Source organism: Canis lupus, chromosome 5, assembly GCF_011100685.1.
Source record: "Canis lupus familiaris isolate Mischka breed German Shepherd chromosome 5, alternate assembly UU_Cfam_GSD_1.0, whole genome shotgun sequence".
NCBI lineage: Eukaryota > Metazoa > Chordata > Mammalia > Carnivora > Canidae > Canis > Canis lupus.
This window is the reverse complement of record NC_049226.1, coordinates 17,894,014-17,917,957: the sequence shown is the minus strand read 5'-3', so window position 1 is coordinate 17,917,957 and position 23,944 is coordinate 17,894,014. Positions and strand designations below refer to the sequence as shown.

Here is a 23,944-nt window from a genome sequence, read left to right as displayed (position 1 = left end):
CAGTGCATGGAGCCTGCTTCTCCCTCCTCCTGTGTCTCTGCCTCTTTCTCTCTCTCTATGTCTATCATGAATAAATAAATAAATCTTTAAAAAAAATTTTTTAATCTGAGACAATACACTGTGACGCTTCTCAATATTCACTATGGCAAACAGTCTTCTTGAGTTGAGTCACACAGCAATTCCATTTGTCACTAGAAGTAGAGGCAGAAGGCCTTAGGACCTTGGTTTCTCCTAAAAAATGGTCATTTTCTAAGAAACACTTGCTGTATACTGGACATCACAGACTCTCTCCCATAGAATCTACAGAGTATTTCAAGAAAGTCTGGAGTGAGGTTTTGGTATAGAGGCATTTTCTGTGCACCAATATTCTTTAAAATATAGTCAAACAAATAGGACCACACATAAAAATTTTGTTTTCAAAGTGGTCATTCCTTATGTTAAGTTTTGAAACTTAACTCAAACGTCCTTCTGCTACCTCTCAGTTTTGTTAGTTACTAAGCTTCAAATCACTGTCATTGGGCAAGCAGTGAACATGCAATAATTATTTCATATTTTTCTTCCTCCGTCTCTATCATCTTTAAATCCACAATATCTCAATCCAACTGATGTCAGTAAATCCAGGCTGTCCTAACTTTTCTCTAAAACTCTTAAAACTATTTGAATGAGGTGTTGAGCAGCTGTCAGTTATGGATTTGAAAATAAAAAAGAGCCTGAAAATTGTACGTTCAGTATAAAAAGATTAGGTGAAGCAATTCAGAATGTTTAAGAACTTTAAATCAAGTTAAAAGCAGTTACGATAGCCAGACCTCATGAAGCTCCGCTTAAGAGTCGCATTAACCTGGCAGTCAAAACTATTTAAAATGAATAATGTTTTTTTCACATTTCACTCACTTTCAGTATCAAAAAAAAAAAAAAAGATAACAATGTGAATTGGCATACAGCAATTCAGTCATGTTAACAGTAACCTTCAAGATTTAGCGTCCTAAGGACAAAACGAGAGCTATTAATCTATGGACTTGATGAGCTCCATCCCTCTGAGGCCAAAAGGGGTAATTCCTCAAATAAAGAAAGGACAATTAGGGTATTCCAGAAGCCTTCCGACTTTAAATGCAAGGGAAAAGTTGAGAAAAATGTGCATTTGGATGCTCACGATAGCTGAGTCCAGTATCCAAGATGAAACTACTGAATTTGGGGTGAATGTCAATGCCTTACCCCAACGCCTCTTCCAACTACCTCTCTCACCAGTTAATGCTATGGAATGAGCATGAGAATTTGGCTTCTTAATTTATAAGTGTAGGGCTCTGCTGTCCATCTGAGACTATCTAAATTTAATTAAAATGAGACAGGATTTAAAAACTGAATAAATAAATAAATAAATAAATAAATAAATAAATAAATAAAATAAAATGAGACAGGATTAAAAAGTCAGCTCTTCACTTCAATAGCCACGTTTCAGTGCTCAACAGTCATGTGTGGCATGTGGCTATTGTGGACAGCACAGACAGAGACTATCCATCATCACAGAAGGTTCTATCGAGCAGCAATGGAGAGGCACTGCTAGAGAAAAGATGCTTGAGATGCTGGACTTGCCAGCTCTAGTTTCAGAGCTCCTCAGCTAAACTGAGCTACTTTCTGCTCATCCCACCTGTAAAAGAAGAGCAGTCATCTCGAGGTAGCATGCAAAATTTCCACAAGGATATATCTTTTACCTGAAAGAAGAGTTCAGGCAGTGCAGACCACAACTCAGCAGGTTGCCATATTAGGCCCAAGCCACACTCTCACTACTCAACTGCAAATCAAAATGCTCCCACACATCAATTTAATTTGTGACCCCCTGCCAGCTAATATGTGCTAAGGAACCATGCACGGTCTTTCTGGACTTCACACAGCATGTTGAAAACGAGGGTGGCAAACATTAATCTACCTAAAGAACAGGAGCGGCCGCGAAGCTGACCTAGATTCTTCCTGCCATCCTGGAAGTGCTCCCTGTACTACACTAGGATTTGTTTTTGTTGTCTGGTGCTGGCTTTTAAAGAGCACACTTCCAGAAAAACAGCATCCATCTATCTTCCCTGCATGCTTACGCCTGCCAAAGCTGTCACTCATTATATGAAATGCAAGGACAGTTGTGAAGTTCATTAATTTGCTCTTTATTCAACACTACAACCTCAAGAATCTTAATTAAACATTTTAAGTAATATGGACAGGCTGAACAGACTCTCGACAGCTCCCTATACCATGGTTAAAGGCACAATTTGCTGTACTGGTGTACTACATTGGGCACTGAACTCATTGGAGTACGTACCAGTCCAAAACATGGAAACTCATTCCAGTGTGGCCACATCCTAGCTGTGTGACTGGGCTAGGTTATTACCGGTCTAATTTCATTCTTCTACAACCTCCTCCCCAGAATTCATTCACTTCCAAGGTGACCCTCCCCCTCTCCCCTTCATGACCCTTCAGCCATTTAGATGGCGGACTTCCATCCCACATCAACTCTGCCTATCTCACACTTACAACATTATTCTCCTGTTCCCTGACTCGTCCTTCTTGGGGTTCACCACACTGTCCTCCCAAAACACACTTTCTTTAAGGATCTACCTATAGGATCTCCCATACGCTCATCTCTAGTGCCTAACTCACTGCTAGGCTACACATCAGCACTGCAATATGTGTGTATCACCTAGGTAAGTGATTCAATGCATAATGTATAACTCCAGCTATCAAATCTTTTACGGATGACTTTCAAATCTGTATCTCTACCTCTGTTCTCCATTTCTCTTCTAAACCCTAGGACCACATTTCAAACTACCATCTAAGTATTTCCACCATGTTCTTACAGTAGCTCATTTAACATATCCAAAACCAACCTCATTGTCTTTCATTATTAAACCCATCATACGATACTGTTATTTCTGTTCTTCGGAATAGCTGTTCTCCTAAGCCACCCAAGTTCAAAATCAAAGCACACCATTGCTTCTAGTCTTTATTTGCTCTCAATCCCCATTTCTGGTCATCCATGGAACCCAGTCAATTCTACCTCCATTCTTCCTTCAGTGCCCTAGTTCAAGTTTTCATGAAGTCTTATTGAACTATTAGACCACTAATCAATCTCTCATTTCTAATCTAAGCACAAACCATTGCCAGATTCACATTCCTAAAGCATCAATCTGATGTCACTTCACTGCTCAAAATCCAAAATCCCTTCAATAGTTTCCAATGACCTCCTGAATTAAATCTAAATTTGGCATTCAGAGGCTTTCTGCAACCTGGCACCAGCTATCTTTCCCTAATCCCATCTCACACTCCCTTTCAGCTCTCCTACCTGTAAGCCTTGATTCATGTGGCTCTCCCTCAACCTGAAATATCCTTTCTTCTCACCTCTTTCTTCCCCATGTTTTCAAAACTTGGTTTAAATGTAGAGCCTTCTGCATTCCAACTCCCTGTCACCTCCCTTCCTTACGTCCCCCCATGGAAAGACAGAGAGGACAGTGATCTGAAAATTCCTTATCCAGTTCTTTGCTGTGGCCACCCTCATACCTGCCAGGGCCCCACAGAGAATATGAAGAGAGGAAGACAAGACAAAGGAGCATTCCTTGTTGCTGCCCACAGCTTTGACCTCACCCCTGATGTGCTCTCACTAAACTGGGTGTCATTCTCTCCAGCTTTGTTTTGAACCTGAAGGACTCATTCTGTTTAGGCCAGTGGTTTTCACACCTTTTTCAAAAAGCACTTGCTTCAAAGAGAACCCTTTGGCGATCCAATATATAAATGTGGAGCTTCTCTAGCTGAAATGGTAGAGTGCTTTGGGAGCTAGCACCAAGTCAATGTTATAAAATGAATTAATTCTGATCAGTTATTCCATTATGAGTAGATTATATATCCACATTTTTTTTTAAGTCTATCCTTTTCTTGTTCCTTTAGTTCATGAAAAGTTCAGGTCACAATCTTCAAGGTGATGACCTCATTTAAAAAAAAAATCCTAAAACCTTGAAGAATATTCAATTAAAGCATAACTCTGTATGCACTCACCTTACGAAACAAGGATAAGAAGATGTAATCATGGGTAAATTAATATGAAAATGGGAGATCATTTTTTGTTTAAAAAAGGTGAAGGGAAGTTCTGCTACTACGTTAGTCTGAAAGTCTAACTTTCTAGACCTGATTCATGCTACAGCATGAATGGAATAAAATGCTTGAGGAATAACATTTCAAGAGGAAAAGAAAACTGAACGAGGTGGTTATTTAAAGAATCATCAACTTGTTTTCATGCAAATGACCAGAATAATGAAATAAGCAATCCTGCCAACAGGACCTAGAAGCAATTGCTTTTAAATAGGATGCTTGAAGCATTAACCATCTAATTCTAGAAGAAATTGATTAACTAATCTCTTCTTTTTCGTGAGTAATACCAATCATATACTATACATTAATGCACTGACAAAATCTGTATTTCAAAGATATAATTTTTCTTGAATATTGCTATCAAATCATTTACTTGACAGTAGGGTATGCTGATAAAGATATATTTACCAAGATTTATGGTAGAAGGAAGGTTTAATGACCACAACTTGAGGGATTCCCGAGAAGACAGTCCCTGAAAAAATGTCTACCCAGAAAGGGGGGAAAAATGGCACACAGTAGAAATCAAGGCAGATATGTGATTCCACTCAAAACCTCAACTAATTGCAATAATCCACGCACAATGCCCTAGAAACGCAGGCTGTGTAACCTAAGACAATACAGAACTATATAGCTACAAGGGAAGCATCAATAAAAATGCTATGATTCTCCATAATTCAAAGCATTTAAAGCACCAAACACAGACTAGGCTAGATGCATGCCTTAGGCAGGGAGGAGAGAAGTCTAAATGGATGGATGTGAATATGAAGGAACACTTTAGAAATAGGCCATAAAAAACAAGTTATGATAGGTCCTCCTCCCCCTCCCAATACTGTCAAGAAGTTAGAGTTATTGAACAGGCATCGCTTATGACAGTGAGAAAAAAGGCTGGCTACCCCCTCCCCCTAAAAACGCCTTTACAAGGTCACAGATATATCAGTGTCATAAATGCATTTAAAAAATATTACAGCAATAAACTCTGGTTAGAGTGGGTTCCACCTCTATGTTCACAGGAAAGAACAAACTCCAAACTTCTCCTAAATTAAAAGGTGATGTTAGCAAACTCTCTTTTCCCTTGGCCTGTGTAGGAGATCTCTCCCATCTTCCATGTCAGACCCACAGGAAACCTTACTGTTTAAAACTAGATCTGCCATAGGCAAATAAGCTTAATTTGGCCACACTTTAGCACCAACTACAGAGTCACACAAACAGTGGCGGCATCTTCAAAAGATAGACTGCCTTACCCATCTCATTTTTTTTCATAACGTCAACAAGCCATTTCTCACGTTTGATCCAACTACCGAGATCTATTTTTTGATCCTGTAGCCACTGACTCCACATATATCTTTATTACTGTACAAGAAAAACTGTTACCCTGAGTTTTAAATTTCCCTAAGTTCACCATGCCTCTCCTGAGAATATATCCCCATTTTAAGACAAGACTCTAAGGAAAACTGAGGTGAGGAAGGGCAGATGACCTCAGAGATAAGTTTCTTGGTTTGCTGCCTCAACTATAAAGCGCAACATGGCATGACAATGACTCAAAGTCCAGCCATCCCCAGACTGCAAAGTGATTAAATAAATGGAAAGAGGTCCTCTTCTCTGGGCTGGTAGTCTAAATCTCTCTAATTGCCCAATAACCAAGTATGAACAAACACACTAGACGTCAGTCCTTCAGGCTATGAAAAAGTCAAGCACATGAATGGCTCTCCATCCATTAAGAGAGAACAAACAACTTCTACTAAGAATTCTCATTCTAAAAGCTGATAATAAGACAAACAACAAATGAAATTCATAAACACAAAGACCTCGTGCAAATCATATACCCCAACCACCAGTATTCAAAACAAAGGAGAAAAGATAGGCTGTATACATATTGGAAATCAGATAATATAAGAAGAGAGTAAGTGAACAAAAAACTTTTGGAGTGATTATCTTCACACTGGTCTTCAAGACTAACTTACTATCATGTTCTCTGTTCACACGTATGCTGAAACAGCTACTAATGACTTAATAGGCAACAACGCATACCTAATTTCCAACCCATTCATTCCTTCAACAAACATTTATTGAGCACATACTATGTGTAGGGCATTGTGCTCTATGCTACTGAGGATACAAAGATGAATAAGAAGTACTCCTTCCTACAGAAAGACTAAAAGACACATACCCATGAGCGCATGTCGGCTTAAAATAAGGTAGGAAGTGTTAAATATCATGGAATGGCTAGAGAAATTGTAGTGGAAGCTGAAAAGACATTACATTCAGGTTGGAAATCGCATCAGATCTGAAAAAGAAACACTGTATTGGATCTTTATGTATGCATAGGATTTAAACTGCTGGTATGGGAGACCAGAGAGTGGAGCGTTTCTGTTGGTGGAAACAATTGGACAAATATAAAATGCACGGGTATACAGAAAGAACTCAGGGCAATCCTGAGAAGCATGTTTAACAGGAAGGAAGCAGCTAAGTCAGATAAAGCCCTTTAGGGAAGTAAAGAAGAAAGACACAAAGAAAAGGCATCTGGGTGGCTCAATTAGTTAAGCGTCCACCTCTTGATTTCATCTCAGGTCATGATCTCAGGGTCCTGGGATTGAGCCCCATGTCAGGGTCCACGCTCAAGACTGGAGTCTGCTTGAGATTCTCTCTCTTCCTCTGCCTCTGCCTCTCCTGCTTGTGCAGCCTCTCTCTTTTTCTCTCTCTCAAATAAATAAATAAATAAATAAATAAATAAATAAATAAATAAAATCTTTAAAAAAAATAAAGGTACCTACCCAACCTGAGAGATCACAGTAAATTTCCTTGAGGAATCAGTGCTCGAAGTGGATCCCAAAAGTCTTATTAGAATCAGACGTATCAGACATATCAGGAGAAAGGAGGAACACACACAAAAGACAGAAAGGCCTGAGAGCACAGCAGATCCAGGACACATTTACTTTGGTAAAGCAAAGAATATGGTGGGTGGGTAGCACCTACAGCCAGTCCTAAGAAAAGGAACATGGTACACGTGGCTGGCACGAAATGGGCTGGAGAGGAAGACAGAGGTGACGAAGGACACTGTAGGCCACAAGGAAGGAGCTTTGTCCTCAAGGGGCCAAGAAGACATTTAAAGATTCTAAGCATGAAAGTGACAACTAAATGTGTATTTTACAAAGATCTGTCTAAAGCCAGTGTTTGGGATGCATTACAAAGGACAAGACTAGAGGTAAATGGATCAATTAAGGGGCATTTCTATCAGTGTAAAACTACTTTCCTCATCTGTAAAATGTGGATAAGGGGAAACTAAGGCAGTGAAGGTGGTGAAATAGAGTGAATGCAAGAGATAAGCAAGACTTTGTAACTAAAGAGAGGTGTAGGATGAGGAAGTACTCTAAGATGTCTCTCAGATTAATTTAACACCTGGGGTGGATGGTGGTACGCTTCCTCAGGATAGGAGACACAAGACAGAGGGAGGTTTGAGGAAGAAGGATGCTAGGCTCAGTTTCAGACATCTTGAATTTTAGAAAAATACAGCTAAGTGTTTTGGAAGTATAGATATTGAAGACAGACCTCATTCTGCTACTTCTTGCTTAAGCCTCTTGGACAAGGGGTCTACATGCCTCTCCACTCCCTCATCTGTAAAATGCAGTAAGAGACGTAAATACTCACAGGGTGATAATAAGGATTAAATGAGACCATGAATGAAAACACTAAAAGAACGATAGTTGCTATCGCTACCTTTTAAAATTTATTCTGGTCCCTTAATATTAATGAGAACATTAATTTTTTTTTTTGAGCTAACTAGGGAACCCCTAGACTGAGATATCCAGTAGGCAGTTTTAGAACATGATCTGACATTTAAATGCAAAAGGCTGTGTATTTTACAGTAAGTAAGTACACCACAACTGGGGGAGGTGGGGAGAGAGTGGGAAGAATGGGGGCATTGAGGCTTGAGGTACAGATTTGCCAATTTACTGGATGAAAAGAAGAGTCAAGAAAGACTGATGAGGAGCAGGGCAAGTCATGGTTATTAAACATCACAGACACGTACTTACATTATATGGAATGGGGCAGTCCCTATTTTGCTGCAAGTACCTTGGTGAATTAAATGAAAAAGCAGATAAAGAATTCTTCAGGTGTGCCTGGGTGGCTCAGCTGGTTAAGCATCTGCCTTCGGCCCTGGCCCATGATCCCAGGTCCTGAGAATCGGGCCCTACATCAGGGTCCCTGCTCAGTGGAGAGCCTACTTCTCCCTCTCCTACTCCCTCTACTTGTGCTCTCTCTGTATCAAATAGTTAAAATAAAAATCTTAATAAAAAAAAAAAAAGAATTCTTCCATCAGCCCAAAGAGAACTATTCCCCTGGAAGGAAATGAAAGAGACATGAAGATAGGAAAAAAAAAAAAAAATAGCTTCTAAGTAAAATAAAGCCAAATGGGTAGAAAATCATCAAAATAAATATGAGACCCAAGGATTTTCCAAATAAGGAGAAAGGGTATAGGCAGATGTTTAACATGGCTTGTGGAAAAGAATTTAAAAAAAAAAAAAAAAAAACCACAACGCTACCATTATTTTTTCAAAAGGAAAACCAGGAAGGCTCTGAGAAAGGAGTGAAATTGGCTCCCATGGGAAGGTAGGTGGGAATGTACCAGAAAACACAGGCAAGGGAGTAAGACTTCTTTATATCGTTTTTATATTAATGATTTACATGTTCAAAATACATAATTAAATCAACAGGTGAAGAAAAAAAACTAGAATTGAATATAAACAGAAACAAATGATCTTAACTATGTATTTCTATATCTAATTGATCCACCCCCCCTACCCTCCCCACACACACAGAGGAAAGGAACTAACTTGTGAACCTGTAAACACACTACTCTGTCTAACCTCTGTGGGATCTATTTTAAAGGCAAAAAGAATGGCAAAGGGTTTTGAACTTTATTTGGTAGATTTGTTGCCTAGGGTGGTCTTGGTAGAGTAATTTCAAATTTTTTTTGCATTAATTATAAACCATTGGCATGGCTGGAAAGCAAGGTTCTCACCATGGGAAAAAAAAAAAGACACAAAAAAGAACAGGAGGAGAAAATATTGGGTTATCAGACTGGAATTGACATATAGAGAGACAGAAAGGTAATTTATAGATAGATAATTTACATATATAATTAAATGTACAAAGTTATATATAAATGTTTATTAAAATATTACTTTAATATTTATGTTAAAATAATATAAATAAATATATAAATTTATTATACATAGATATCCTAGTTCTGTCTGCTGACACAAGAAGTCAATAGCAATGAGCACACCTCCTTTGTATCTAAATACCACTCTTCCACTAAAAGGAGTCAGGACTTCTTAGAGAAATAGCTGATTCCAGGTCTGGGGCAGAGAAAATACAACGTGAGCTTCGACATTTTCTTAGGACAGAAAATAAGAAAGCACTTAAGAATTAAAGAAGATGTATCAAAAGGAAATGAGAGCCAGACCCAAGGGTTCCCACTGGCCAAATACAACATAATGAAATATATTACACTGAATTTTCTCTTTCAATCTATGAGTCCATTGTGATTTTTGTTTTTATTTTTATTTTAAGATTTTATTTACTTATTCACAAGAGACACAGAGAGAGAGGCAGAGACATTGGCAGAGGGAAAAACAGGCTCCATGCAGGAAGCCCAATGTGGGATTCGATCCTGAGACTCCGGGATCATGCCCTGAGCCAAAGGCAGACACAACCACTGAGCCACCCAGGCGTCCCCACCATTGTGATTTTTTAAAAAAAGAGGAGAGGAAGGGGAACAGTCCTTCTTTACACAAGAATGCTTCTACCACCCAATGTGGAGAAATGACAGAATCAGAAAAATCACCATTTTGTAACCACCCATGTAATACTTGATTAAGACAAGGTTTATTGATGCTGCCAAAATCACTAAGTCAAGTGTTTTTAGTGTACAGGATGTCCAATCTTAAAATATCCCACAAATTACTCATTAATTACAAAGGGACAAAATGGAGAAGTCTGTGAATCCAGCTAAACTAAGTAACTCAACTTTTATTATCAAATACGAGATTAAACACTGTCACCACTAACAGGACAAACTGAGGTAAGAGTATTAGAAACTGACAACAGCTCTGCAGTGCTCCAGGCTATGACTGTTATCTGAATCAAACAATGAGGAAATGATCAATCTGTAGAACTGTGGGACATTGTACAAAACATCGCTGTGGACTGAACAAAATGTCAACACCATCAGAAACACCCCCTACTCCTTTAAAAAAAAAAAAATGGAGGACAAAGGAATGCTCCTAGATTTTCACAAAAAAAAAAAAAGAGAGAGAGAGAGAGAGAGGGATGTGAAAACTAAATCCAATGTACAATCTCCTCTCCAACGGATACTGGATCAGGGAGGACAAAGAAACACATATAAAAAGCATTAATGGAACAACCAGGAAGATTTGCATATGGACTAGGTATTAGATTTCTTGAACATAGTAACGGCACCGAGGTTACACAGGAAAATGTCCTGATTCTCAGAAGTTGGAGCTATGTGGTGGAGGACTCAAGGGCAAAGTGCCACTATGCCCACAACTGGCTTCCACGTGGTTCAGAAAAAAAAAAGGAATAAAAGATATGTGAATATATATGACTCAGAGACCTAGATAAAGCAAATGGACAAAATGTTAACATTTGATGAATCTAGGAAGGGGTTTACAAGCATTCTTTGTAATGCTTGTAATTTCTTTTAATTTTCCTATGGTTTAAATTTTTTTTCCAAAATAAAAGTTAAGAAAAAAATAGACTACAACTTTCTGGAAGACAGGGACCAACCTAGCAAACTATGAATGTGCCTAATTCAATGCCTGGTACAAAAGCAGATTTAAAAATAATTTTTAAATTCTTATTTCTCTACCACATGCCTTACAGGTTAATTACAGAACATACCAAGTTCTTGGTTTAAATAGAGCATATAAAATAAAAGAGGCTGAGTAAAAAAGTCCTGCCTGTGTTTAAAAGCTCCAAAATTTGAGGTTCTAATCACTGCCAGTTTCTCCAAGGAGACTGGATGATTCTATTTACTTCCAAAGAACGTTCGGCTCCAGGTGGGATCTTACTGCCACTTTGTTCTTCAGTCTCACCTTAAAGAGAATTGAGTACATCCTGAATTAATCCTTTCAGCAGAGTATTTCTCAGTATTCCCAAACCTGGTGACAGTAAGAGTCGCAGCCAGAGTCATAACCCCTATTAGTAAGTAGCGGCTGTTTTCCTAAGAGCCATACATATAACATACTTTCTTCTCAAGTACATTCATACATATGACCTTATTTTATTTTTTAACACCCTGTAAGGTAGGTTGTTTTTGCTGTTTTTAACTCCTGAGTAAAGCACTAGGTTTTACTATTCTGTAACCTAAACTGGGTATTCCGCTTGCCAACCTGCCTCAGAGATGGAAGAGATTTGCTTCAGAAAAGGGAACTGAACAGCAAGGAACATTCGTGTGATTACTAACAAAGCTGAAAGAAAGGAGACAGAGGTCTCTTCACAATGATGTGTGCTCACAAGATATGCACAAGGAAAAGTGAAGTTCAGTGTCATTTAAGCTAATCTGTACTTGAACCTTTTAAGAGATAAAACCATTTGAGCAGTAATTTAGTACTAAATTAACTTGGGTTTTTTTTCCTCCCTATCTATGAAGTTTTCACCGTTTAAGTAAAGGTTTCTGCAAGAGGAATGAAGCGATGCTCCTTTCCTATTCAGAAGAGAGAATCAACCTGATGACTTGTAGTAATATCCGGGTGGCCTGGCTTATTACAGGTATATCCATCCAGCAAAGAGCCAAGCACATACCCCTTTCGGACAACCTTTTTCCCAAGACTGTCCCCAGATACTCCATAATAATCTAGTGTTTTCACATCACTGAATTAGCATGCTATATAACCTCCGACTAGCAAGCTCTGAACTCGGCAGCAGAAGGATGCCAGACCAAAAATAATAATAATAATAATAATAATATTAATAATAATAATAATAATGGGAAAAAGATGGCATATAATATTACCAGGTAAAGGCTTTGAAGAGATTCCTAGGATAACAAGATGAGCAGTTAGACTGAGAGGTTTCATTTTTTTCTTAAGCCAGTGACAAGGCACCCTCTATGCAATCAACAAAAATGCGACCCGTCCTGATGCTCAAGATGACTGAGCTGAGTTAGGCAGCAACGTCTGAAAAGTCAAAGCTCTTTAAAAAGCGGGCTAGTAAAGGCCTGGGTTTTAGCACACTGAGCTTCTAGCTCCCCAGGGAGGTACTTCTCAGTAACTAGACATTCTGAACATGAGCACCAAACACTTTTCTAAGGTGGTATATCTTCTGGACCATCTTCAGAGGGGTACATCTCATTGACTCCAAGTTAGTTGCTCCCTCTCACTCTGACCCAGAATTCTGAAGTCTTCTGACTCCTCAAGACTTGACTTTTTGTCTAAAAGCCTTACTTTGCCGGCGTGTCACCTGCTAAGTCAGTAACACCATTTTCGTGCTATGGTAAGTACCCGTATTTGAACCTGTCCTACCAAAAAGACATCATGCACAGTCGGCACGCTAATGCTTAAGATTTTCATTAAAAGAATGGCCACAACATCTGCACACTTGAGCTTACTGTAAAGAAACATACTCTTGTATATACCTGTAAAGCAGAATAAGAGAGGTCTGTGTTGGGGTATAGTTTAGATAAGCACGTGTTAATGAAACGGAAGATGCCAAGGGAAGAGGCTTATTCGTAAGGTAGGCAAGGAGTACCAGCAGGCTTCCACCTAGAGACCAAAACAGTCAAGTGAGAAAACAGGTGAGAGAGCAGTTTCATGCAAAGACAATGAGCTGAAGGCCAAGAGCAGAACCCCTTTTTAACTCCGTTCAAGGGAGACCAGGACCAGGCTAGAAAAGTAGTAAGAAAGAGGGGCAATCAGAGTAGGAGGGGTAAGAAAACAGTTAACTAAACAGGGTGGACTACGAATCAGATGCAAGAAGCAGGAATGATTAGGTGTTCTGGAAGGGCAGTGCCACAGGTCCTGTTGAGAAAAGAATCACAATGCAGGTGGGTGGACTTGACATCCTGACTAGCAGGTGCCCGGGTCAGGGGAATTGGCTGGGAAGCTTCTGTGAGTAGAACATAGTTTAGAGAGGACATCGAGGCTTCCAGACAATGTCATGGAGAAACAATCAGCCCCGTTTTATTTCAGTCCAAGAGTGAAAGCTAAGGAGGGAAGAAAAAAAAAAAAATGACTCCAAATTTCAGGGCCTTGGAGACCAGGACGACGGTGGTGTCATTTGTGATAATGGAGACTTTGAGAAAAGTTGATACCTATGGCAGAAAAGATGAAAGGTTCAGTTTCTGACATGTTAACTTTTATGTTCACCGGGGCCAAGTGGCGATGCGGTTCTGACAACGGGAGAGATGGGGCCGGTGAACCCTTTGTTTGCAGGCAGGTCCTCCCTGTCCCCTCCGGGGACCTCATAACTCCCTTCCAATGTGACACTGAGGTTCCGTGCAGGATAGCTCAAGAGCGCCTACCTTACCCAGGAAGCTTGCCAAGAGCAAGCTACTTCTTCCAGGCATTTTTAAAAGTCCATGTCACTGGAATATCATCTTCAAACACTGAGTAGCATTTAAATATATATCACGGTGCTTTCGTTTCAAGCCTATTTAACATTTCTGAAATATCTAGATCAAAATGTTGGGTCAAATGACTATATTCCAGTAAAATATCTACTAAAAGAAAAAATTTTCCCCACCTACCCACATCTCTCTTAAGATAATCACCCCATTCAAGACACCTGTCAGTCATAACAGATTTTTTTTCCAACGCTGTTTTCTCTCAACCTTGCTGCCAAGTTGCTCTTTTGAGTAATAATAAAGGCCACACGTCACTTTTGCGGTACATGTATATAAATACTTCCAGCTCTCTTTCTTCTAACCCTAGTTCAAGGCCAACTGCACCAAAGCTTTTGAGAACCAGCACTGGAAGATCTTCAAAGAGAAACTGCCCATTAACCACAACAGCAGCTGCTGGCTAGAGCCTGCAATTTAAATCTCTGAAAAAGAAACTGTGGCTTCTGAAATTTAAACAAGGAGGTGCCACTTGTAATTACAAACATTCCAGTGGGTCCCTTCCCTCATTGATGGTTTCCAAACAAAGGCTTCTTATTCGATTTTGGTGGCGCTCCCCAATCCGTGAATGTAGGCATTCCTTTGTGCTTTTCTGGTACCGTGGCCAGCTCAGAAGAGGGGCGCAGGAGGCAGGTTTTTACCTGGCCAGGAATGTTCAGACCCCTCAAAACCATCTCGTGTAATTACTCGTTTGGCTGGAAACCAAAAAAACCAAATGCTTCACATTTATAGTCCACATTAAATACATTTGGGAAAGAACCTCTTAACACAGACACACACATACACACACACACACACACACACACACACACACACACCACTTCACATTTCACGAACCTTAGAAAATGGAACCAACCTATTTTCCCATAAACCAAAGAAGTTCAGAAATTAACCCTGAAGCATTTCTAAATTAACCCTGAATGCTGAAGCATTCCAGCATTTCTAACTGAAATTTAAAATTCCTAATTTAAATCAACAGGGCAAATATTCAGGAGTAAAAATAGTAACCTTTTCTCTCCCTACCACCCTGTACCCCCATCCTACAAAAATAAGCCCCAAATACTTACAGCTTGTTGTTTGGGTTTCCCACACCAAAGAAGGCATTTTGTGATCACCTCGGTTACAGATTACAGGCTGAAATTAGCATTTAGCCAGTTCGAAATGAGAAAGACATTTTTTTAAGCCATATATTCACAAAACGCAAAGGCATTTACACCACAGAGGCATTCAAAGATAAATACACGAATGAGGTATCTCACAGCCATCAAACTAAAATAGCCTTGCCTACAGAAGTCCTCAGATGGAGAGTATTCATTATGAGAACAACTGGAAATGGCCAATCTCGCCATGGGTGCTTTCCATAGTGCGCCGCAGTTGAGGGATTAGCTACAATTACGGCATATTTACACAACCATATTTACACAACAATAAAACTCATCTTATCCGATCCAAACAAAACCTTGCTCAAAATAAACCAAACCACACGAAAAGGTCTCAGGCAGTAATCTGCGCTCTGGCTTCTCTAGTTTCTGCCTCGGCTTTGCGCCACTATAATAAGCCTTCACCCTACCTCAGTAAAGCATGGGTAGGGCCACAATTCTGTATACCAGCTGAGAAAATGTATATTCAGTTCATGATACTGTGATTATGGGGTTGGGGGGAAATGTATCTTATAGAGAATCTCTTTAAAGTAAATTATGGAACAAATGACAGGATGTCCAAGATTTGTTGAAACTAATCTGGGAAAAGGGGGGAAGCATACCGAGGATAGGCTGACCACAGGTGGAAAATTTAGTGAACTGGGTGATTTGCACACAGGGTTTATTATGGCATTCTTTCCACTTTGGCAGATATTTGGAAATCTCTGGAATAAAATGGAAAAATAAAGAAAATAGGATCAATGTAAAATAAAGTCATCTTGTGAAAATAATTTTTTTCTTGCTTTAAAAAAATGTTCTCAGACTTTTCACTGCTTACATGAAAAGGGAAGAATGCCTGGTGAGAAAATCAAGACCTGTCCTCGTTCTTGACTTAAGGATTCTTCCTTTCTTCCTTAGTTACGTGGAACTAGGTCTACTGTTAATATGAATCCTCGAAAAGACAAATCAAGAGCTTAAATATCTAAAGCCGAGGCTCCTGACACCGAGTTTTCACACGTCTGACTTATGACAGGGACACAAATCCAAAAGCCCTCCCCTATGAGGTGCCTTGGATGACATTCATGTGGTCACTGCCAAATAAAGTCCAGAGGTTTCAGTATCATTTGTCAACACCAAAGGCAACCTTACCAAGAACTGGTTCTTTTATCTCAGAGGTCACTCCTCTGATCCATGGGTTTATTACCCAGAACAACAATTAATCTTGCTGTCTTCACAATATAAACTAGACCTAGCCAAGATATGGTCTGCCCATGATCCACATGCCTCACTGGGGCATCCCTGCTGGGAGGTGGAACAGGGCTGCTGACTCCACATAAAGGAACCCGCTCCCGGGCCGGGCTGCATCACCCGCTCATCCTCAGTTCCACGGTCAGCAGGGTCCTTCCCCCTCTGGGCTCCGGCTGCCTCACTACAAAATAATGAGATTTCACCAGACCATTTGTAGCATCCTTCCCCTTACAAAAATTCCACGATTATAAGACTCTCTAGTTCCTCAACAGGTAATAAGAAAAAGGAGCTTTGGTGTTATAATGGTACATTTTCTATCATATACATTTCAATGTGAATATGAATATTGTACTGGGTGATTTTCTGTATATGTGCGTCTATATGTATACATATGTGTGTGTACAGATGTATTTGCATATACCCACTGACGGTTACCATTAGGTGCCTATATGGGACTAATTGCTTCCAACTCAAAGCAGCAAATTTTCAATTCTGCAACAGATGTCGCTGTGTGATTTCTCCTTTCTATGCTGGATTTTCAGCTAAAAATGCCCAGCGTAATGGTCAAGTACGATTCTTCCCAAGAAAGAGATATAGCATTTGAATCCTTAGGATTTATTTCTTATAAATGTTCTTCATAGGCTAGTAAATTTCCATTCAAATCATAGCATAGTTTGGCCCAATTTAAGAGATCTCCCACATAAAAACAGGCCTTTTGTTAAACGTGCGTGCGCGCGCGCACACACACACACACACACACACACCCATTTCTAAAATGTAAATTCCAAGTGGCCGATTAGGCATTAAAATGTCACATACAAAAACCCAGAGAATGAGACAGTTTCTATTCACAGCAATACTGCCAATTTTGTAAAGCCTGAAAAATCATGTAGCAATGCAGACCCAGGAATTCTAAAAATTCACTTAGGTCTGAGGCCAAAATGTACCAGGTGTGGGCAAAAGTCACGGTAAAACTCCAAGAGCACCATTAATGATGATGAAAAATTTGGATTTCAGTTTTTACCGCATCTCTTTAAAAATAAATAGTAAGACTGATATTACAGTTTGCAAGATATCTTACCAATCTGACATTCTCTATCAACCACTTCTTGACACATGTCAAAAAAAAAAAAAAGTGACATCTCTTTCCCTTCAACCAGTATGTCCTCCAACGACCAGCAGTCTCAACAGGTAGCTAGCACAGTCTTCGGCTGAAATTCAGAGCTAGGAGAAAGCATTTCAAAATCCCTTTTTAAACCTAGGAACCTGTTACCTTCTGGGCTTTTCGAGTGAGTGGAGCAAGATGAGCAGTCAGGGAATCCGGGACCACCGACTCGGTAAGAATATGAAGTCAGGAAGTGGGAGAGGAAGCGAAAGTGTCCTGCTTGTTGGCTTCTTCCCTGTCCCACTCCCCTTAACCAGGAGGGCCATTGGGGAAAACTGGATAAAGCATGTACAACATCCATATGAATAAAGCTCTTTGTTCCAGAGAACTGCCTGCTCTTTTATTCCCCCCTTTTTCCGTATTTGTTCATTTCAAAAGATTGCTCAATGGGCCTCTTGTTCCTCCAAAACGTCCCAGGCAAATAATGCAAGCTTGTCTCGTCACACAAGTCACTAAATGAAGCCTTGTGCGTCTCCAGTGACACACTGTAAATATAAAGTGGCATTAATGAGGGATATTTTATCAAAGCTATCACAGACAAGTGCAAGTCCCTCCTGCGGCCATTCAATTTGATGCAGGGAAAGGCAACAATAGCAGGACGGCACTTTTGTAAAGTCCCCATCCCCGGGACACAAGCCCCAACAGGTCAAGACAAGCAAAACTCGGCCCCTCGGCTTGCCAGCACCATCACAAACCCCCACCCACCAGCCATCCTCTCTAATGCTACAAAAAGGTAAGAGTAGGGCAGTGAGCCACCAGCTCAGGAGGGATGAGAAGCGGCACCACGCGTGCACCTAAAACGTAATAACAGGCGTGATTTACACGGAGGAGTGAGTCTCCACAACCCCATTTCAGCTGTGTTTCATTAACGTCCATTTAATCCACACACCACGGGTGGGATGGGAGATGCTCTCCAGGGGATGGATGGATTCAGTTCCAGGGGAAGACAGAACCAGGACCTACAGCACGATGGCCCCAGATCTCTATCCCAGCGAGCCCGTAAAAGAAACACGCCTAATGAAGTTAGAAGGCAACGCCAACAGGTTTCTCTAACCTGACAGTGGCACCTGGAGGCCTCTGGGAGAAAGCTTAGCTGGAGAGGCCGAAGGAAGCAAAGTGCCCCGGGGCCCACCTGAAGTCTAACTCGGGCAGCCCAGGACCTGGGGGCTAGGCCAAGACCCCTTCCCAATGCCATCACCAAGCAGCGCAGAAGAGAAAAAAACAGATTTAAAGAAAGTCATCTCACCCCCTCGCTACAAATCAAGCCCAATTACTTTCTAATTTGAACACAATCTGATAACCAGCGTACAAACGGATGTACACAAGAGCAAGAAGCTGCTTCCATGGTAACTGGCAACAGAATTTTCTTGCAGCTTTGACATGCACGGTTGAGTTCCAGACCGCTCTCCTTTCGAGTCCGCATACATCCCTCGCTGGGAAGGCAACTTCTCACGGCGAGATAGTTACAAATATAGTACATTTTGCTACTACCCGGTGCCGTCAATGAGCAGGCTTGACAGAGGAGGTACCAGCTAACCCTACTCTGCTGCCAAGCGCGCGTTGCACGGCTCCCATTTTTAGTCAAAAGGCAATATCCCCGACCAGCGCCGTCCCCCCCCCCCCCCGCCTTTTTTTTTTTTTTTTTTTTTTGCAGCCAATACAAGTCTATTGTTGCCTCTATTATGCGCCAGTTACCGAGCCTTTACTCACGCTCACGTTTAACTGACACTGGCGCTTTTTACAATGCAGCAGCGCGAGGGATCTCTTTCAGGAACATTTTATTGAACCCATCCAGTCAGAGACATCACCCGAAATGAAGTTGTAACCACACCGGCAATAGGCTGAACCCAATTATCTCGTAACTCATAAATTAAGAATTCACAGAGGGGGAAAAAAAACACACATAAACAACATCCGGAGACATGCAGTGGCATGGAAGAAAAAAAAAAAAAATCCTCAGCTCTGGAACTGAGCTGCTGCCAGATTCCCACCCCTGTACGTCCCCGACACGCTCCCCAAGCCGAGCTCCCTCGCAAGCCTGCCTGGGAGGGGTGGGGAGGTAGCAAGCGGCCCGGCATCCCCGGGTCCGAAGCTAGCACCCCCCGACATCCCCATTTCCTACAGCGTGTCTCCTGCGGTGTTTACGTAACTGTGTGTCCTCTAGCGTGTAAACAAAAGGCACAGCCCAAGCGGAGAGGCGCCCGGGAGAGGCACGGGGGCCCCGGCGCTGCGCCCGCCGCGGCCGGGGGCTCCGCAGGTGGGGGCTGAGCTCTCCGCGTCCTCCGCCACTTGTTGCTCGCGGTCCTGCGGCTCCCAAGCTGCGAGGAGGGGCTCTGCAGGCGCCGAGCCCTGCTGCATCCCCCGCCCCCCGCCCCCCCGCGCGCCCCGCGCCGCCCGGTCCCGCCGCCCGCCCGGAGCCCGCAGCGGGAGGCCCGGGGGCGCGGGGACGCCGCGCGGCCGCGGAGCGCGGCGGTGGCGGGAAGGGGAGGCAGGGCGCAGGACTGCCAGCCTCTCGGCTGGGGAAGAGCTCCGGCTCCCTTTTGTTAGCAAAAGCAAACACTGCCCTCTTCTTTCCCGACCGCGCCAACGCGCCCGGCACACGGGCAGCCGCACATCGGGCTCCCGCCGAGGGCTCGGCGTCTCCGGGGAAGGCGCCGGGCGTGCAGGGCCGCCCCCGGGCAACTCCCCAAGGCAGCCCCGCGCACCGGGGCGCCCCGAGGCCCGCAGGGTGCCCGCCTGGCCGCAGAGGCCGCGAACCTCCCTCCGCCGCCGCGGAGCCGCCGGGGAGCACGCGCAGCCTGGGAATCCGGCGTCCCCACGAGCGGCGGCCGACGCGGGGCCAGCGGGCTGCGGGCTGCGGGCGCCGGTTCCTGCCCGCAGAGGCGGCGACAGCCCCCCCACCCCCGCGGGGCCGGGCCCGAGGAACTTTCCCTGCCTGGAGCCGAGCCCGGGAGCCCCGCAGCCGGGTGGCGGGTGGCGGGTGGCGGGGGCCGGGGGCCGGGGGGTGCGAGGGCCGCGATCCGGCCGGAGGGAGGCACGCGGGGCGCGCGGTTCGGGGGCCGGGGGTGGGAGAGGCAGAGCGCGGGGACGGCGGGGCAGGTCCGGGGACGTCCTGGAGATCGGGGGCAAGCACGCTGGGGGCGGCTGCGGGTCGGCTCGGGAGGTGCGGGGCGCAGGGACGTAGGGGGCCCGCTGGAGAGGTGGGGGCGACCGGCCAGCCCCGGGACGCGAGGACCTGCAAGTTACGGGGACGACAGCGAGTTCGGGAGGGTCCGGACGGCTGGGGGTCCCTCCGTCCCTTCCCCGTCTCCCCTATTCTCGAGCCCCCGGGCCCCCCATGTCCAGTCCCCTCCGCACCCCGCGCCAAGCCGGGGAGAAAAGGTACGGGTGCAGCCATCCCCAAGGGCTCCGGCTGCCACCCAGGTGGGCGGGGGGGAAAGGGGACCCCCGGTCCCTCTGCCCCTTCCAGCTCAGCCCGGAGTTTCCTCTCCACACTCCCTCCGATTCGGGTTTAGGAAGTGGGGGAAGGTTGTCATGGAAACGTTTCCCCTTCCACGGCCATGGCTACTGGGGTGCCTTAGGAGATGTGGAGGGCCGACCGGCCGGTGCCCACACCTACCTGTGGGGATCAGGGCCGCGGCGGAGAGGAGCAACAGCAGAAGCCGGAGTCGGAGCCCGGGAGGCGCCGCCGCCGCCGCCACCGCCGCCACCGCCGCCGCACACTGGGACCCGCTCGGCAGCACAGCACTCGCCATGTCGGGCACCTGCCTCAGACTGGCGGCGGTGGCTTCCTCCGGAGCCCGAGCGGACAGCTAATGAGATGCTAATGACATGCGCTGGGGGCGGAGTCCGGGCCGGCCAATCACAGCGCCGCTAGCCCAACCCGGCTCTCGCAGGACTCGCCCCCTCCCCCACCCCGCCCCCTGGCGCTGGCGCTCGGCGGCGCGCCCGCGCCACCTGGGGGCGGGGCCGGGGGCGGGGCGTATGCAAATATGTTTATGTTAGAATTCGTGTTCGCTTCCCCGGAATCGGGGGGAAAAAGTGTTCTCCTGGGCGCCCGGCTTGTGGGGGCCCGGGCTCCAGGGGGCGGGTCTCGCTTCCCGTTCACCTATATCAGGAACGTATGCAGCAATCGCTGTAGCCGACCGGCCGCCGGAGAATCTGTCTCCCTCGGAGGAGGCTCCCGTGCCCGGGACACCGGGTGCATCTGGCCTGGAAACCCCACGTTGCAAATTTCCGTCACTCACCTTGCACCGAAGGAATAGATCTTTGGGAAACGGGGGCTGCTCGGGAGTGGAGAATGAGAATGCAGGTCCCCGGATTGACAAAACAATCTGGGAGAAGTGCATGCGTGCTTTGCACGTCCGGCGGGGCGGGAGAGCCCGCTCACCAGCCTAGCGGTAGACTTGGGCATAGTTGGGAGAAAGGAGCCCGAGTCGGGCTCTGGGATTTTCGAGTCGGTAGCTTTGCGGTGTGTTTTCCGGAAAGGTAGATCGGGGAGGGTCGGCTCTGGCTCCCCAGCTTGCAGAGGGTCTCCCTCCGGCCTTCTATAGATGCATGCGTATTTAAATACCTTTGACACAAGTGCAATGATGTATATTTACGATTACACACATCCAACAAAAAAATCTTTTCCGTCAAGGCTCCGGGGTGGAGGGTGGAGGGTGGAGGGTGGAGGGCGGAAGGCGGAGGCGGGGGGCGAGGTGGGGGTGCCCATGAAGAGAGGGTCTGCCATCTTCGTCCTTCCAAGGGGGCTCAAACCCACTCCCTCCTTCTCGACGCCCCAGTCCCTTCCTAAGGCGGCTGGGGACCAACAGGTGCTCCGAGCTTCCCGTGTCTCTGGGAGAGGCGGGCTCTCCCGGCTGAAACGATTTGCTTCTCCGGACTCGCTGTCTCTCCCCGAAATTGCCTCTGCTTTCTTTTCAACCAGGCAGCCGGCTCCCTTGTTTGTCTGCTTTTTAATTACTTATTTTCTTCCCCTCTAGAAGATCGTATGCGCTCTGACCCTCTGTTGCTCAAGCATCAAATTGAAGGACGAGCCATATTAAGTGTAAAGGTTTATAATAATTTAAGTATTCATAGAATGCAGAACAATAAGATGTAGGAAATACAATTTGCATAATAAATATCAATATCACAACAGCTAAAACAAACCATGACAAATTATCTGTGGCTAAATGACCAAGAGATTACTGAATGTAAATTGCTAAGACTGAGCTGCAGTCAAGAGGAGCTGCACCAAATGACTTGCCTGGCCCTCTGTCCTCGTTTAGCTAAAAAATAATAATAATAAATAAATAAATAAATATGACATATCAAAAAGGAAGTCAAGATCTGCCAACCCACCAAATGAGTTACACTTAAAAACAGCCTCCTTATTATCCATTATGCATAAACTAATTTCAAGACTGCCCTGTCTTCCCAGCCCTGGGTATTCTGCTCCGTAATTACAGGCCCTGATGCATAAACTACAGGCAGTCCTCCAGAACTCAGGAAAGCTCCAGCAGACAGTGCTGCATGAGGCAGGAAACCATCACCATGTGGTCACCGGGATAATGTCCACTCTGCAAAGTCCCATGTATTCTTATCACCCTTGGAGGCACAGCTACCTGGGCAGACCAAAGGCAGAGCAGAGAGTCACGCCAAAATCAGGATAAAAAATTTTGAGGCCGTACGTATGTTGAAAGCGATGTGTTAACTATAAAATAAGGTCCTATATGCCGGGAACTCTAGCACCCTAGCTAAGAGTCATATTTATATTTGCTGCTCTTATTCTTATTACTAGTCTTGCAATTATTGAGTTTTTATTAAGTATTTTGCATACATAATCTCATTTAATACTTGGAACAATCCCCATGGCACGTACTATTATCTCCCATTTTATATTTTTTAGACATAGTTAGAAAGATTAAGCAATTGCCCCGAGGTCAAAGTTTCTAAGGTGCAGACAGGGCTTGTGCAATTAACCACTATATGCTATACCATGCCTCAACAAATATTTGTTAAGTGAATGAATAAACATCACATTACAATGCATGAATAATAAGCACAGGATCACTACATTTTTAACATAAGGCAAAAATATGCCAGCAACTGAGAAACATTTTTTTTTTTTTTTTTAAATAACAGGATTGCATTACACTCCTAAGGAAAAGCATTCTTAGGCTGGATCTCCAAGAGAATCTAGTTAGGCCCCAAGCCTCCCACACTAGGAACACAGTATGGGGACATTGGAAGATGTGGAGTGTTTTCATCTCCCTTCATTCTCTTGGCACATCAAATGAACACCTACTCAAATTTCCAATTGGCAAAGAACAATATGGGACATTTCTGTAGGAAATGCTAATGCTGTGTGACTTACCTCACCAGAGGAATGCAAATAGTGTTAGAAATTCCACCCCCAAAATCAACCACCTGTGTCATAAGCTTAAGGAATCTGCACATCCAACTTCCCAGGTCGGTGGGACATCTTTAGCACTGGTCTGCATGGAGAGAACCAGAGCTGAAAACTTAAGATGAAGCTGTTGTTAACCTATACACTAGCCATGCTCCTCTCCCCCCACCTCAGCTCTTTCACACTGAAGATCTCGCCAAGCGATTTAACATATGGAACATGTGAAGAACGTA

General features: G+C 44.1%; 1 protein-coding gene across 15 annotated transcripts in view; it reads right to left on the bottom strand.

Moving 5' to 3' along the window:
- The window catches only part of CADM1 (cell adhesion molecule 1), a 325,552-nt gene extending 304,451 nt beyond the window's left edge, over positions 1-21,101 (bottom strand). For 6 of the 15 annotated variants that reach the window (XM_038536071.1, XM_038536073.1, XM_038536079.1 and 3 more), the window contains exon 1: positions 20,937-21,101. In XM_038536071.1, coding sequence (XP_038391999.1) covers positions 20,937-21,072 — 136 coding nt within the window. In that variant the 5' untranslated portion in view covers positions 21,073-21,101. Of the gene's footprint in view, positions 1-15,527; positions 15,630-17,425; positions 17,803-18,563; positions 18,654-20,936 lie in introns of those variants that run through there. The other 9 variants (XM_038536065.1, XM_038536075.1, XM_038536081.1 and 6 more) reach the window with 6 other exon arrangements.
- Positions 21,102-23,944: the final 2,843 nt, after the last annotated feature.